Source organism: Podarcis melisellensis, assembly GCF_964234715.1.
Source record: "Podarcis melisellensis genome assembly, chromosome: 3".
NCBI lineage: Eukaryota > Metazoa > Chordata > Lepidosauria > Squamata > Lacertidae > Podarcis > Podarcis melisellensis.
The window spans coordinates 41,947,240-41,965,220 of NC_138530.1; the positions used below are offsets into that span (position 1 = coordinate 41,947,240).

At 41.2% G+C, this 17,981-nt stretch overlaps 1 protein-coding gene and 1 long non-coding RNA gene across 4 annotated transcripts in view; one reads left to right on the forward strand and one right to left on the reverse strand.

Annotated features, from left to right (window-relative positions):
* The window catches only part of PRKD3 (protein kinase D3), a 62,828-nt gene extending 55,937 nt beyond the window's left edge, over positions 1-6,891 (reverse strand). For 2 of the 3 annotated variants that reach the window (XM_081905037.1, XM_081905036.1), the window contains exons 1-2: positions 6,579-6,891; positions 1,465-2,485 (exon numbers count right to left, since the gene is read on the reverse strand). In XM_081905037.1, coding sequence (XP_081761163.1) covers positions 1,465-1,755 — 291 coding nt within the window. In that variant the 5' untranslated portion in view covers positions 1,756-2,485; positions 6,579-6,891. The remainder of the gene's footprint in view (positions 1-1,464; positions 2,486-6,578) is intronic. The other variant, XM_081905035.1, reaches the window with a different exon arrangement.
* Positions 6,892-7,027: 136 nt separating this feature from the next.
* On the forward strand, positions 7,028-17,480 carry LOC309366469. Its single transcript, XR_014166713.1, has 2 exons — positions 7,028-7,423; positions 16,902-17,480. It is a non-coding gene; the product is annotated as an uncharacterized lncRNA (long non-coding RNA).
* The last annotated feature ends 501 nt before the right edge of the window (positions 17,481-17,981 follow it).

A 17,981-nucleotide genomic window follows, 5' to 3' on the forward strand; every position in this document is an offset into this window, starting at 1 on the left:
TTGTCTAACTGAGAGAGAAAAGAGTTGAATTTCTAAAAATCCAATGTCACTTTAAACTTTTAAAATCCGGGGCAGGGAGGAACAGGCACCCGCATATTAAATTTAATAAGTCTACACAACAGAAACAATTCAGAAAAGCACAGAGTAACTAGAAAATTAAATCATCAATACACTATATCTATAACTCATGTTGCTTCATTCATTTTCTAAAAGCTGGGCCTGATAATACATTTTTGATCAAAAAAGAAAGTATTGGCTGTGCTCAGTTGAGATGAATTACTAGGAATTCAACTCAGATTCTATTAGCAAGTAGTCAAACCCAATGCAAAAATCATATCCTAGTAAGCAACATCAGGTCCTTTTCGCAGGACATGGAATTCTGGTTAAACAGCCACATATTGTGCAATAAGCAGGGCAGATTCACACTACATGGAAAGGAAATTCCAAGCCTTCTACAGCTAGTATGTAGGGGGATCAAAAGCATTCAAGAACAATGCAATGCATTTTCATTCCCCAGTTTTCCAGAATTCCAATGCGCAATTTATTCACGGTACTAGGAAACACACAAGCTGCAGTCTTCCTCATATGTACAAAAAGCCAGCATAATGCAGATATCTGAGTGTCAAGTTTATACATGAGAAGCGCCCATTCAAATACCCACTTGCTATAAAGCATTTCTCTATGGTTTTTGGCAAGCCCCCACAACCCCATTGAGTTGATATATTCTCCCCAATGATTTTATCCAAGGAAAAATTGGGAGTGGACCTTGAATTTCTGCACCCATTTCTTTCTCCCTTCACCATGGGAGAATGTCAGATTTTATGATTTAGGAAATTAACTTCTCTCCACAGTGAGACAAAGGGGGATAACCCAAAACCCATTCTTCTGCAGATAGAAGAGTGGGGGGAGAACCGAATAAGAAACATCTCAGAAATAGGCCTTCTTGAGAGTCTGCTCCCAGCATAGATGTGAGACTAACTTACCTCTCTGAGCTTCTTAGAAGAAGGAAAAGATACAATATCAAACGTTCTAAACTGTGAGGGTGCTGTCAAATGTAAAAATTTGCTGCTAACACTCAAATTACAAAAGAGGTACTCATACCTTAATGATGAAAACCTGACATTCATTAGTTCCCTCTGAAAAATTATAATGCTACAAACAGTTCAATAAATAAGCAATTATACTCTGGGTTCAGAGCAACATTTAACTCCCATGCAGACATTTCTGATTGTTTAAGCCCTCTTCAGGACTTTGCCTGAATATGCTTAGACCTTTCCTAAAGACATTCCTGCTCAGCCCTGGAAGGTCTGAAGTGGAGGTGGCAGACACAGGGAGGATTGCATGCACATCCCCTCCCCACTTTAAGCCTGAAGATATCTATCCCAAGTCCCTGAGGGCAAAAAAAAAATGGTGGGAATAATATACCGGTAATCAAAATCAATAATGTTCTATGTTGTACTGTACCTTTTGATAAACTACGGAGCAGACTAGGTCTTTGACAACAGAAAGGGAGAGATCTTGAGCCTCAATTGTAACAGTCTCGCGAGTGAGTCCAATCTGCAGCAGGAAGGAGATGCCATGCACAGAGCCCCTGGAGTTGGTGAGACTTTGTGTGCTGAAGCTGCCATTGGACAGTCGGCCTGAGAGTCCAGATTGTGGACTTGAAGATAAAGAAGGGGTAGGTGGAGCAGCAACATGGGACGCAGATGGGGAAAACTTCTGTAAGGATGGAGGAGAAGATTCGTTTGATGACATCTGACTTGATTTAAATCTGTCAAGACCTGTCTAATAGTCAAGAAAATTCTTTTCTTTCTTTACCCTGCAATGTTGCAAGTGTAATTTCACACTTCTCTTTCAAGGTTCAAGGAAACATCCTCATATCTCAGTCATCTTCATTTTTCTTTTCAGTCTGTGCATGATGATGTTTAAGATTATTTTGGCAAGAAGCTATTTTAATGAAGGTCCTCTTTGCACAGCTTCACGTCAGCTGATCAAAAATGCTTTGCCTTTAGCACCACATCCAGATGTTGGGAGAGGCTTACATCATTATGAAATTGTTCTCTTCAGAAACAGAAATAGACATTGTTTTTTCACACAGCCTCTTCATTTCACTACTTCTAGGACAACCTTAGACTTTGCTTCAGCGGGAGGAGAAAAACCTGCTAAACAGCACACTTCGAAGTATTGCACTCAACGATTCAACTTACAAATTTATGTCAATACTCTTGTTAGTTTTAAAAAACGTGGATAATGTCCTGGATCAAAAGTACTGTCTTCAATGAATTTATTCAACTTTCAGATGTTATTGTTTCATTTAATAGAGATGAAAAAATAAGGTTCCACTCAATGGTCTCTGAGTCGTCATTTTTGGAAGATGTTCATCTTACGAAATGAAGGAACAAAATTTCTACGAATACAAGTACAAGGAACAGAATTGTTGGGTTCACAGTGGTAGTCTGCAGCATTTTGAAGTGTTAAGTACTGCCTAGTAGAAGAGGAAAAAAGATACATTTCACACATGCTAGAAATGTTACATAACACCACAATCAATCTACTTAAAGCAGAAATGATGCTGGGAGGCCAAATGCATATGCTACAACCTATTTCTGCTTTAATTTCCTTAAGTCATAGATACTTCACTTTATTCTTCTATCTTTTAGGGAGCTGCCATGTATATTATATCAGGAACAAGATGTTGCAGCTCCTCGACATAACTGCTACATCTAATCTAGCATGGCTCATAGCAGCAGCAGAAAAATAATATTCAACACACTGATTGCAAAGCTGTTCGATAAAAATAATGCTGCTGTGAAGGGACACTGAAAACAGTTATATTCAAAAAGTCTTAACATCAGGGAGTGGGAGGTCCACAATAAAGGTGTTTGGAATACGGATATATGGAGTAGTTAAATATATGTAGAAAAGTTCACTGAAATTATAAGTGTCTCTGAAACACAGTGCTAAATCCAGGACTGAAAAGGAGTACCTTGTGCTTTCAGTCTAGTGCATGTGCAGTAAAGAGAAAGTGCAAGGAATAGTGCAGGAAAAAGTGGAATGTGATCCCTCCCCTCCACATGCATTTCACCCTTTTGCAGTTCAGATGTTAAGAGAATCAAGAAGGATTGAAAGTGCATGCCGTGCTTTAGATGCACTTGCATTGGAAGTCACACACAACATACCTACACTTCCTCTCCTTGTTCAGCTCCTTGTAGCTAACCATTGATAAAGTTCCCACAATGACTACTACTGAATGGTCCAAAGGATTTGTTAAGCACCACTGCTTTACCCTACCATAGCGCAATGTTCCTGTACACTTAAGAAAAGTACGGTGGGTCTCTTCTAAAACAATATGCAATTTCATGTTCATTTTAACTTTTAATTTTCAAAGTTAATTGGCAATGTTTTTGTTTCAACCTTTCTGAAGAAGTGCTAATATAATTTCTAAGTAACGCATCAGAGGTATTTTCATTAGTAGCCATTTTGTCTAAGACACAAAGGAAAACCAGGCATATATTACTTTACAAGGTATTTGGCATAGAAGTATGCTAACACTAGAAGAACAAGACTGCAGATATATCAAATCCTAAATGCTGATTCAATTGGTACTATATACAATGTTAGAACAAACTTCTCTTTAGCGGACTAAGTGACAAAGCTACGCAGTGTTAGCAGAAAAGATTGTAAATTCTTAAATGTTTCACAAACTGATTATGAATTATTACATTTCAAGGCCTCTAAAAAATGGCACATCCCTTTACAAAATATAACTACAAAAGTAGCTGCCAGAGAAGCATATTTGTGCAACTGCCAGTGAAAACTCCAGCAAATCCAGAGGTGAAAATCTGAAATATCAGTGTTTTGTAAGTAACAAACTACTACTTGGTGTCACACTGTTCTAGAAAATATGACAAACTCTACACAGTGAGTCTGGCCAACAGGGGAAAGACATGATTTTAGCAGTGGTAATCTGAACTGAATAAAATGTAAGGAGCCAGCTGGAGGGGTGGAGGCTGCAGTAACTGAGGTGAGAATGGAGGAAGATATAGAGAGCTTTTTAGTGGTAAATGCAAAGAAGTGCCTGGTGAATCTTATTGCAAATTCATTTATGAGAGCACTGTTAGGATTATTGAACTCAGTGTCATTTCTCATTGGCATGACAATATTAAGTTAATAAATGGATAAACAAAAGAAAGGAGGAATGCACTGTGTCATTTAAATTAACAATTTCAGAATGCTTCTTCAATTACTACAATTTGCTCCAGTTTAAGTACCATGGTTATTATTGCAGCAGTTTTAACTTTGGGAAAAGAACTCCAAGTGTAAGGACCAAATAAAAAATAGTTGAGCAAGAAAGGTAAGTGGTCAAATAAAGAGAAATTGCTAGAAATGGGGTCAAGAAAGAGTTTGCCTACATCATTCCAAGATTTACTCTTACACCTAAAGGGACTTTCAGTGCAGCTCTAAACCTTGTACAAGCTAATTTGGACTATGAGATGAAGAACCACAATGATCAGACTATACATTCAATTTAGAAATGGCTCTCTTCCACTTTCTAAATTGCAATAGCAACCAAAACTGACTCATTCACGACTAAAGACATGATTAACTTAGGGAACATCATTTTGTAACCATTCCTAATTTCTTCAGAAAAAAATTAGCTAAATTTCAAAGAATCAGTTGCAAAGTCAGAAGCAAGCAAATCCTTATGTAATCACTCTAGTTCAGATCTTGATCTATTTGCCCTGCTATTTGCCTTTGCCTAAACTACTTTCAAAAGCCACAAGTAGGCTTCCATATTTTCTTTCTTCACATTCATCTGCTGGCAAACATGACATGCCCAGCATTCTTTCAAACCTTGGTGCAGCAGCAGTCGTCTTCATAGTTGCAGCTCTGTAGCTGGGAGGAAAGATGGCTGTTGTTTGATTGCTATGCCTCAGTCACAAGGCAGACAAAGTGGCATGGGAAGCAGAGAGTGTCCTTAGCCACTATGAGGCCAAGGCACCTAGAGCAATAGAGTGGCAAGGAGCCAGACAAGACCAAACCACCAATGGCAGAGGAAGGGTGCCGACAACTACTTTTTGCCCTGTTATTCTGGAAGCTTTTCCTAATGTTCCTAAAGCTGAAACACATAGCAATCAAAATGCAGCACTATGCCAGCTGCAGGGAAATAAGTTTTACAGTAAAGAGGTGCCAGTTAACAATGGGGCTGTGCAGACCAAAATTATGCAAATTTATTTGAAAGAAAGTTGGAATTCAACAATTCTCACTTTCTAGAAAGCATGCACTGTATGCTTTAGTTTTTGGGAAGGTACTTGGCACACTGACAGGCTACTGTACTCTATACTGCTGAACACATTGTGGACCTAACTGCAACAGATGCAACCTATCCAAAAGGGAACCCCCTTTGTTAATAAAATCCGGTGTGTAAATGTCGGGCTTAAAGTTAAAAAATCAGAAAGAAAGGTTTCAGCAACTGCAGACACCAGCTGAAAAACACAGCATTCCAGTGCACTGCAGTTCTTTTTGCAGTTTAGACACCCTGATAGCCTCTGGTAAAGCCAAACTATAAAGCAATTGCCATAGGGAACAACATAATCCCCATGTGGTTTGTGGGTGTCAGGCACAATTTGAACTGACTCACTTCTTTCTCTATTTACACCTCCATTGCTCCCCAAAGCTACATTTCCTGCTTCCTTATTATGAGATTACCATCAATTCCCAAAAGCCCTTCACTAAGTGAAAAACTCTTAATCACACTCTTCACACTAAATATTATGCTTCGCAAGCCAGTTACATGTCCCTGTGCTTGAGGACATTTCCCCCCATTGAAATTAGCAGTTTACAACTTTTTTTTTTTAAGCACTGAAGTGTTACATGGGTCACATTAAAGCCACATGGGCATCTTTACTTAATTCCCTCGCAATCCAACAGGTTGCCAGGCTGAGAACTTGCTGCGGGGAGTGGGGAGGGGGGAGACTGGTCATTCCCCCCACCAGATCCCTCTCACCAGCGTTTTGAACCCTCCTTTGCAGCACTTCAGGCGAAAGCTGGTGGCCAGATTAAAGCTCCAAAAGTCGAGGGGGCGTCAGCTGCAGAGGAGGCGAGGATGAGGACGGGAGCGCGTGGCTCTCTTCCATCCCGGGGCACCGACTGCTCTGGGCGAGAAAGAATTTGCTTCAGAAAGGAGGCGAATCCAGCCCCCCCCCCCGGAAGATGGGGCAGCCTCGTCGGGAAGCATCCCTCACAGCTGGGGGGGGCAGGGATGATGTGGCCTTCAGGGAGTCACCGGCCCCTCCACATCTGGGCACACCCGGCCTCCTCTTGACCCCCCCCACCTCCGCTGACCACAGCTGGATGGTCACCGCGGAAGGAGGGAGTCGCTTGGGACTCAGCCCGAGCCTGGCGCCCCCGCTGCCCTCGCTTCGCCTCCCCGCACCCCACCCACCCGGGAAGGGCGGTGTTGCCGCCCCCGACGCGACCGGAGGAACTTTCCACGTTGCCCCCTCTGCCCATTCCGCCTCCTCCCGCCCTCGGACTCCCTCTCTTTCCCCTCATCCCTCCAACTCCCGACCACTCACTCGCGTCTCGGCGAAACTCCGTCTCCTCCCGGGACTGGGCGGTTTCACACGCATCTCATTACCGCCGCTCCCACTTCGAGCGACACACCATCTACTGTACACACACACACACACACACACACACTGAGAAGCCTCAGTCGCCCGAGATGGGACAGGAGGAGTGGGGTGGAGGTGGGAGGGGGTGGCCGAGAGGCATGCTGGGAAGGGGAGTTTTTCCTCCCCCTCCTCCCTCCTGAGGTGAACGGCGCAGGGAACTACAACGCCCGCGGGGCCACTGCGAGAGCGAGGCGAAGAGGCTGAGACGGCGCAGGCGCCGGGCTGCCGGACAGAGTTTCCGTTACTTCTAGTGCCTGTGGCGGTTGGTGTTCTGAACGGCTATAGCGCGAGGGAGCGTGAGGGGAGCGGGGAGTGGAGGGAGCCGCTGGAAGAGGCGGAGGAGAAAAGTAATGAGCGGCAGAGGGAAACGGGCGGGATAAGGGGGCTGGAGGTGCACCAAATTAAAAAAAAAAAGGAGGTGGGTGAAATGTGGACCAAACGTGCGAGGGGGAACCGCAAAGTTTTGATTTTGTTCAGGACTTTGGTTTGAGGCAGGCGCCCCGCCAAGGCTCCGTCACGTTATTGCTGCTCGGGAGAAGCTCCTCTGGTGAAGGAAGCCAGAAAGCGGCGCTCGGCTCGTTCCCGTCCCGAATTCCAAGCGCATTTGATCATCCCCTTCTCTTCCGAGCATCTACCAAAGTGCCTTCGCTTCCCCTGGACTGCCGCGTTGAGGGCTAGCTAAATCCGTGGTCATTCGAGATCCTTAAAAAAAAAAAGTGTCCCCCCCCCCACACGAAAACAACCCAGAGGTTTTATGCTTACATTTATGTCGTTTATTTTTTATATTATTATTTTTTGGTTCCTTCTTAAATCTCAAAAAAATTATTTGGTTTTTCAAATTAAAATTTTACAGAGATATAGCAAACATAAATAATAAAAACAAGATTAAAAGGAATCCCCTAGACTTCCATCCTCCCCTTTGTGGGTCCTATTATTCATTATTTCCTCCCGCATCTTTTATGATAATCCAAATCCTTTACCTCTTCCATTATGTCCAGAATTCAACCTTAAACTACAAGTGATATTTCAATCCTGCTAACGATTTTACACTTAGTCATTTATTAATGCTTGGGTCATAGGCCATTCACATATAAGATAACCTAGCAGTATAAAATACTGCAATAAAAATCACATTGCTGCCTGGAAGAATCCTACGTAAAACCTACCATCTTTACAATACTACATTGATCACATCTAACCTATATAGAACTTAGCATATTAAAAGGGTAAAATTTAATATAGATTTTAAAATATATATTAAAAGATATTATGGTTAAATAAGAGCACCCCCAAAGCAGTCAGCTGCAATCTCCTTAATAATAACCCTTGCCCAGATTTTCATTGGTTGCTAGGGCAAAGAGAGAGAGACCTTGTGGGTTATCCTGCAATCAGCGTCCCACAAGGTCTCTCTCTTTGCCCTGGCAGCAATGAAAATACATTGATGCAGTTCACTTCACAGCCACAATAGGAAAGGCTTTCCAATAAGCCAGCTCTTGTTGCACTCCAGGGTGACGGAACTGTGCCGGGGCCAGCCCTGCTATTAGGCAGAGTGAGGTGGCCGCCTCAGGCGAGGGAGGAAGGGAGTGCATGAGAGGGCTCAAGGCTTACCGCTATCTTGTTGTTTTACACTAAGATAAGATGGCCCAGACATGTGCATTACAACACTTCCATGCACCCGCCCATAGAAGGAATTGTTGGATGATGAGAAAAGGTTCGGTGTTAGTCATGGGATCCATTTCTATATGTTTCACTCTTTCCTTTTTCCTCACAAGTTTGCACAGATTCTGTGCGCATTTTTACTTTTGTACACTGTGACTTCTGTTCTTTCACCTGATGAAAAGCAAGGGTGGCAAGATTTAATTGGCAGGTTAATCATCCCACAGTGTTAGCCGTGGACCTAAAGAGCTGCTTGGGCTCACACCAGGAGCCTGCACTAGCCCAGTGTATTTTTTATTTGAACAGCCGACCCCATGCCATCACACAATTTCGAACAGCCTTTGAAACACTTTTCAGTTTCAAAAGCAATTTGTCATATGGCGGACGGCTGTTTAAGAAAGGCAGGTCTAAAGCAACCTTGGAATCATGGAACTAGCTTGGTGGTTTTCTGGATCATGGCCATAGCTGCAGGCCACATTTAATTGGTGAGAGAAATCTTTAGCCAACAAGGTTGCAAGCCTTTCTTTTTTAGGCTTTTTATTCTCTTAAGGTAACAGTAATTAGGAATGAGCAATATTAAAGATGTTTGGGTTTTTTACCTCCTCTAACAATGACTGGAGGCTTTGTTTAATACATTGTAGGGTATCTTAACTTTTCCTTCACTATCCCATATAGATTCTGATGTTTTGATAATATGCCCATTTATTTACATCTAATCCATTAAAATACAAATTGCAAACCAACTCCCAATTATTAACAGCTGAAATACCTTACAGAAAATGAAAGTAGGCAAATATAACTTTGTTCATCCTCATGCCTATGGCTGTACTGTATTTGCTCTCCTAGAAGTCTAAATTCAATTGCAAAAATCATATTTACAAAATACAACTGGGTTTTTCTTGTGGGTGCATTCTGCAACATGTCATTGGCTCAATAATATTGCATTAGTGGTGGATTTATACTGACCTATCCACACATCGTTCAGCTTTACTAGTTGTTCTGTGGGGCTTCTCCAGTGGTGCTTCACCAGTGTTACTGGATTATTGCCATCTGAAGGGGCCCTCTTGCACTATAGTGCAATGAAAGCGGACAAAAATTAACTGGAATATTTGTGTATAAAAGGTTACAGGATTTCAGCAGGTAGATACAGAACATGCACCAATTGAAAATGAAGCAGTATGTGTGCCCTAAAATGTTTGCAGGAACAAACAAAATTGAGAGCAGTGTTTTGTTTAGCCAACCCAGTACCATCATGAACACAAAGCATTGTGAACACACAATTTAAAAAAAGACTTCCAGAGGACCCCCCAAAATATCAGCATTATACCATTTTTCTCACAAATATGTCACACATAGGTAAGCAAAGAAAAAGAATGGAAAAAGTTATGATTTTTTATATTCCAAGGAACTTGGAGGGGAGAATACTTTATTCCATTACATTCCACAGTCAGAGATCGTTTACAAAGCTATGTTGCAACCATACAACCAGATAATTTGCCTAGAATTTATCACTGTTGAAATTCTGATGTATTTTAAATAACATTTGTAGAGGCATGTTGCTTTGTACATTTAAAAGTGAATGCCTTCTGGGCTCATTTTAATGATGTATGTTCAATGAACAGATGTTATTGTTGCTGCTAAAGTGCTATGCTAAATAGTTCGGAGCAATCTTTGTTTCTTTTTTCACCCTTAGTGTGGCTCCCACACACCAGCATTTGGAACATCATCAGGGTCGGTTGTATAAACAGATTTAAAGGCAAAAGCTGGATTCAGTATTTTAAGCAAGCTCTCTTGTATACAGAGCATATTTTCCAGCAACTCCCAAATGTATATCAGTTTATGAATAATAACAGATGGATATTGGGTATTACTGCAACCATTTTGGGGCTGCAATTAAGCTTCTTTGAAAAGCTTAGCTATATAACATCCACTAGATTCAATGCTTCTTTAATTTGTTCCTCTAAACTATGCTAGCTGCTTTTTCATAGGTTAGAACTGAGTGTGGATTAGGTAAAATCATTATTAATAGTCTGTAAAATAACACATCCATTTGGGATGTTTGGCTATTTTCTGATTCTGCATTACTAAACCAGAGGGGACATTTTGTTTTTACTATTAAATCTCATTGTAGCTTTTGATCACCTTTATATGTAACTGTAAATGCAGAGCTCATGTATGTGCTTATACTGTACAATGTAACTGAAATCATGCTACTTATTAGGACACTGATGATTTAAATTCTTTGGTGGGGTAGCGAGAAATTTATCTTTGGGTAAGCTCACTCTCCATACCCTCTTGCACACATAATCTTCAATCAGATCCCTCATTCTTGCTGCTGTCTCTGGCGGACAATCTGCCACAAGCCAGCAGACACATGCATCCAATCAGCAATCATTATCTGTTTCCAGGCCCCACCCCATCCCTATGAGGTTGGAAAACACATTTTTAACAAGGAATTCCTTTTCATCCATTGAAATAGTGTCCAGGACAGACCACATAAGATGTTGGGACACAACACTGCTCCATTTAACATTCTTTCCCCCGATTGGTAATGGTAGTGAATCTGGAGTCCTATAGACTACATGTTAGGATTAAGTCCAGGTGGATGTGAGCAACCCCCCCCCCCAGACAATCGTTGCATTGTTTTGTATTTTGTCTCTTTGCAATTTTGTGTCACACAAGGATGAATGAGATCAGGAGAGCAGCAGGAGTACAGTCAAAGGCCATAACAAATTATAATAGTAAATGTAATATAATTATGTACACAGAGCACCTACAGGTGAAAAGATTGCAAGCCTTGCCTGTTAAAAGTATGATTTGGCGCCTTGTTGCAAACAATAGAAAGTCCAATATCCTAAAGACTCAGGAATCAAATAAACATAACTCCAAATTGTCACAAGATTTTATGGAGGGGAACTAGTAATGATTTGATCACTGGAACTACAAATACTAGGGCATTTTTGCTTCCAGAGCTGGCAAAGTCTGAGCGGTTAGTGAGGGCTTCCCATTCTTTCCAACTTCCCTAGAATTCTTTCTTGTCAAACACACTTCGTGCTAAACCTGACCACTATGTGGTAGTATTAGCATTAACACTGGGAACAAATATTTCCATCCATAGCTGAAAATGTACAGTTGCTCAACTCTGTAATAACATTATGAAGTGACTTGTCAAGTACTTCAAACATACTTGGTAGCAGTGTTATATTTTGACAGAGTTATGGTTAACCTATTTGTTTGTGATTTCACATCACTGAGGTTTATGTCAATGATTATTTCACAATAATACTTGCTCATTTACCCACCATTCCCTTTTGTGGCTGCATATTTTTTTATTTAAAAAACCATAAAGCAACCATAATCCCTCCCTGTAAGTTCTAATACAATTATTTGGTCAATTATTTTTCTATTAAAACATCACTCACTTACTAAAGGACTTGGTAATAACTAAGTATATTGCTGTGAGTGGTTTGTCATCAAATAATATTCTGCCACACCCCTCCATCAAACTATACCACCTTTTCTATTGTGAAAAAAGTGTCAATGTCACTTTCCTGGTTAAGGAGGTTCTAGTACTGTTAGTACAACAGCTAGATTCCTTCCTGTATTCAAACATGGATGTATGTGTATGTATCATACTGTACTGGAAAAATACTTCACTAAGGCCATTATTTGCTAAATATCCAAGATTCCAAATGTCTACCCTGGTTTCTTTCAAATATACAGTTGTACCTTGGAAGTCAAACAGAATCCATTCCAGAAGTCCGTTCGACTACCAAAACTTTCGAAAACCAAAGCACCGCTTCTGATTGGTTGCAGGAAGCTTCTGCAGCCAATAAGCTATGGAAGCCCTGTCAGATGTTCAACTTCCAAAAGAATGTTCGAAAACCAGAACAGTCACTTCTGGGTTTCGATCGTTCGGGAGCCAAAATGTTCAAGAACTAGGCTGTTTGAAAACCATGGTACGACTGCACTTCCTTCCCCTTAAAAATCCTCAGAGGTTATCCTTTTCTGCTATCCTTATTGCAACTCTACTGTGGCACGTGCTAGCCAGAAGAGATCCATGATACTATAATGTAATGTACAATAAACCTGAGATAACACTTTAGAAAAGCAAGCATGGCCATCTCTGCAACTTGCTCTGAAAGTTGGAGCCAGTACAAGGAAGTATCAGTCAATCCTTGTCTGTTCAAATGGAAGAGTTATTGTCTTCTTGTTTGTTTTTCTTAAGTTCCTTGGCATTCCCCCCCCCCCCCAGAATTCTATTTCTGCATCCTTCTGTTTGAAGTCATCCCAATCCTTTTTGGCAGCACACTGTTCTTTGCAGTCTCAGCAGTCCTTGTGGTGAACCTTTGTCTGCCATCCCATGTTGCCTCTGGTACCCACAGAGCTCCTGCCAGGTTGCAACATCATAGCTTCAGTGTGACTACATACAGAAAGCTACTTTGTTACTTCCAGTGAAGAAAATCTCCACTTTAACTGCTGCCCGAGCTACTTTGCAAGATAAGACCTTTCCAGACAAAGGTCCTTTCTTGTGAAGGTAATATCGTTTTCTCTTAGCTTTTTACTTGTTATAGTCACATCCATCCTCATGTAATGGAACAGAGCAGGAAAAGCCTTGCTGGTAGAGAATATTCAGCAATTATTTATTCCAGAAGATCCCCCTTGCCTGGCAATCTTGATAGACCATCAGCCTTTGCCCCCTGCTAATGGCCCATCCAGCTTGCTCTGCCAGCTGGCTTGATTCCTTAGCATAACTAAATCCAGGGGGGTTCTGTGTTTGGCAAAGTTTAATCAAACCTGGATTAATTCTAAATCATAACACGTTTAGGGGGATCTAGCCCTCCTCAAAAAACTCATTACAATATTCTATTTTTTATGCATTCTTGACCATTATCAGTTTCTAAGTATCTGATCGAGCTTGCCTCTGTGTGTGTCGAAATGACCTTTTCTCTCTCTTCCCACCCTCTTAAAGTTTTACATATTAATTTAATAAGTTAATGTTTTTAGAAACCATCATGAAGCTATTCAGGGAGACACTGCTTTAATACAGTGAAACCAGAGGCAAAATCTATTATAATGTAAAGTTATTTAAATATTTACAGACTTCTGTCTCCTGATGCAACATCTCTTTGTGCACAGATATCACCACTGCCAGGCAAGACTGCTTTTACCCTATGCTCTGACAATACCAAGCCCTTGCTTTCCCTTGAAAACCAACCCAGTATTTCACAACACAACGGTTCCACTAACTGCCAAGCAACAAAGAAGAGAGTAGCCATGGGAACATCACAGCCTAAGGCTATCTTGGCCAAGCTGGTGCCCCCCAGATGTTTTGGACTACAATTCCCATCAGCCCCAACTTTCCTGACTGAGGCTGATGAGTATTGAGTCCAAAATGTCTGGAAGGAACAAGGTTGGCAAGGGTTGGCCCTTAGCACTGCCCTCACACCACTGACCCTTTCCCCATATTATGCATTTCAGTCTCTTGTTTCCCTGTGCAAGACAAATGACCCTTTAATTGTTCCTCATATACATCATGAACAGATCACCAACAGTGGCTTTCTGAGAGCCTTCCCTTTATTACACACCTTAGTTACTTTGAGAAGCATGGCAAACTTTTTCCCATTTCAGTAGTGCAAGTTGTATTGAGGTGCTTCCACAGTGGGCATTTACTGTGGAAATGCCTACACTTTGTTCACTTTTTACAAGGCATCTACACAGTGCCATGAACAAAACATACCTTTCTTACTTTTTTCTCTGTTCAGCTTCCTTCCTCTGACTCAAAAAGAGTTAAGAAAAATCCAGCTTTTTAAACTCAATGCAATACCTGCAAACTTTCTACTGTTGTGGGTGGTCTTTCATGCTTTTATTTGGACTTCCATAGATTGCTCTAGCTAGTCATTTCCTTTATGTTACAGATAGATAGCCGTGTTGGTCTGCCATAGTCAAAACAAAAAAAAAAATCCTTCCAGTAGCACCTTAAAGACCAACTAAGTTAGTTCTTGGTATGAGCTTTCGTGTGCATGCACACTTCTTCAGATACACTGAAACAGAAGTTTCCAGACCCTACTATATAGTGAGAAGTTGGGGAGGGGTATTACTCAGAAGGGTGGTGGGAATGGGTGATGGGCAGATAGCTGTGATGAGCCTGTTGACGACTCCTGATGTCCAATTTATGTCCGTTTATTCTTTGGTGTAAGGTCTGGCCTGTTTGTCCAATATAGAGAGCTGAGGGACACTGTTGGCATTTGATGGCATACACAATGTTAGACGATGAGCAATTGCTTATCGTCTAACATTGTGTATGCCATCAAATGCCAACAGTTAATCCTTAATTGCTCATCGTCTAACATTGTGTATGCCATCAAATGCCAACAGTGTCCTTCAGCTCTCTATATTGGACAAACAGGCCAGACCTTACGCCAAAGAATAAACGGACATAAATCGGACATCAGGAATCACAAGACAGAGAAACCAGTAGGAGAACACTTCAATCTCCCAGGACATTCTATACAAGATCTCAAAGTAGCTGTTTTACTACAAAGGAATTTCAGAAATAGACTGGAAAGAGAAGCTGCTGAATTGCAACTTATCACCAAACTTAAAACCATGGAGAAACCTGGTCTGAACAAAGACATTGGATTCTTATCTCATTATACATGACAAAGCCACTTTTCACCTTCTCACCCCTTGCTTTTTCCTGTAATACCTATTGCAGTCGTTAAGAGTCGTCAACAGGCTCATCACAGCTATCTGCCCATCACCCATTCCCACCACCCTTCTGAGTAATACCCCTCCCCACCTTCTCACTATATAGAAGGGTCTGGAAACTTCTGTTTCAGTATATCTGAAGAAGTGTGCATGCACACGAAAGCTCATACCAAAAACTAACTTAGTTGGTCTTTAAGGTGCTACTGGAAGGAATTTTTTTTATTTCTTTTATGGACTGCCTCTCAGCTTTATCACTTTATCCCTTCCCTTTCCAAATAGCAGTACTGTTACATCTATTTCTCCCTTTGCCCCCCAATTTCAGCAGGCAGGGATTACAATCAGAAATTCAGTAACAAATACTTAACAAAATATACACACACAAAAATCCTAATGAAAGTCACATATCCCAAAATAATCCAGTGCTGAAGAAAAGGTGCAAGAAGTCTGAAAGCAGAGCTGCTATTTCACTTCCATCTTAAAGTAGAAGAGAAATAATTACTGCTAAATTGTCCACATCTGGAAGCCCCCTCGGTTGCTATGATACAAATAGGTTGGAGATAGCTCCCACACTTCGGCTCTTTCGTGTTGTTCTTCCTCTATTAGATGGAAGTGAAATTAAAATGGTCAGCTCACATGGAACTTAGTGTAGCATTGTTCCTTATAACAATCCCACAGTGTCTCTCCCTTTGTCCCAGGTCCTAAATTACATTGCTTTTGAACTGTTTAATTTGCTTAGGTTTTATTTTGTGTGTAATTCAAGTCGCACTATGCATAAACTGCTTGCAACATAGTTTTACATAAAAGTGGCTGTCAGTGCAGCCCTGTCCTCTGTCTTCACAGAGGAAAATATGGGGCAGATCCCAGAGCCTTAACTAGTTTATGCAGGCAGGGAGTCTGAAGAACAGAAGCAGATAGTGATGATAAGAGATGAAGGTCTAGGCCTAACAGACAAAATAAACACTGAGAAATCACTGAGACCAGATATGAACTCAAATGTGAAATTGCTGATCTTCTTTAAAAATGTGTAACTTGTCCTTCGGGTCAGCATCTATACCTGAGGACTGAAAAGTGGCCAGTGCAGCACAATTTTTAAAAAAGGGATCCAGGTGGGATTCTGGAAATTGCCGGCTGGCTAGCTTAACATCTGTCCCAGGAAAACTGGTGGAAAGTACCATTAAAATAAAATAACCAAGCATATAGAAGAACAAGCTTTGCTGAAGCAGAGCCAGCATGTCTTCTGCAAGGGCAAGTCTTGCCTCACTAACTTGCAGGCAGCAAAGGGACAGTAACAGCACAAACATAAACATCTACTCACTCATAAATGTTGTATTTAATTCAATGTGGCTTGTTCCCTGGGAAGTGAGGTTAGGACTGCAGCTTAAAGTTTCCTTCTGCAAATTTCCTTATGGTAGCTTATCATAGGATTCAGGCCACTGTGAATTAAATACTTTATAGCATCAATAATTGTTTTGATATCCAAGTTTAGAACAATCATTTGGTTCCCCAGATGAAAATTTATTTTCTGTTGTATGTGCTTGTGGCAATGTAAATTATCACTTCCTGATAAGACACGGAGGTGGTTTGAGGTTTCCTGCAGTGCACTTGTCTATTGAAACTGAAAGGTTATCTCTGCCTAGTCTCAGTTCATAGAAAGAAAAGAGAAGGGAATGAATGAATTATATCTTCTTACCCATAGAGTTCACAGCTATGGCATGAACTGTGTTTGCAAAAAATAGACTTAAACAGCAGTACAGTCAAGGGCCCCATTGATTTTAATTAGGAATCCATCAGTGCATGCATTTAAGTGTCCCATTTAAATCAGTGGGATGCTGAAGCACTTATTATGCTATTTAATTTTAGATACCATGTGCATCCACAGCAGTGACCAGAGGAGGAATGAAGCTGGGAAGAGCACAGAAAGAAGAAATGCCATGGCACACCTGCATCAGATGCCTTCATCTGCCCCATCTGTAATAAACATTTCACTCCCATATCAGTCTCTACAGCCACAGCAGGTGCTGTAACTCTCCAATGGTTTGACTTCACCCCCATAGGCAACTCTTCCATTGTCTCCTGATACAAACAGATGCCAACCAATCTCGCTGATTTTTGAGCCTGCATGTGATATTCAACTGCAGGTCTGCCCCTTTGCTATGTGTCATACAGCAGTGTGATGGAACCTCAGGGACTCATATTATCAGCAAATCTTGACTACACCTACAGACAGGGATGACAGAAAATTCTAAACCACAATGTATATATATATACTAAGAATATAAAATACCGTATGTTTGTTGTAAGAGTTGTTTTGTTCAGTATCCATCAGGTGGCACTGTAACATTACATTGAACAGCAAGCAGCAAGGTATTTTTAAAATTCAATGTTTTGTGCTAGTTTTCTACTAAAAATAATTAAAAATAATGTTATCATTTTCCATCATCTGTTTGTACTTGCAAATTGTGTTTCTTTTCATTCTCTATTCGCTTATTGTTTTGATTGTAGTTTGTATAAGAAAACTTGTTTTTAAGGCGATAGGCTCAGGGCTGCCCCGGGAGTGGGGCCTAGCCAGCAGAATGGCTGGGGCAGGTTCCACTAGGGGGGATGCACTGGGACACCCAATCTTGCTGATCACGGATAGGAGGAGTTATGCTAGGACCAGACCATGTCATTACCGAGGAGGCAAGTTTAGTCACTGTTTGAGGTCTCTCCCTGCCTCCAGGCCTGGTCCTGACCAGAAGGATACTGGAATCAACAAGGGTGACCCACATGTCCTTAAGGTGCTGCTGTGTAATGCCAGGTCAATGATTCACAAGACCACCGCCATCCATGACTTGATCATGGATGGTGGAATTGACCTGGCATATGTAACAGAGACTTGGTTGGATGAAGCAGATGGGCCTGTTATTGCCACTGTTTGTCCACCAGGTTTCTCTTATGCAC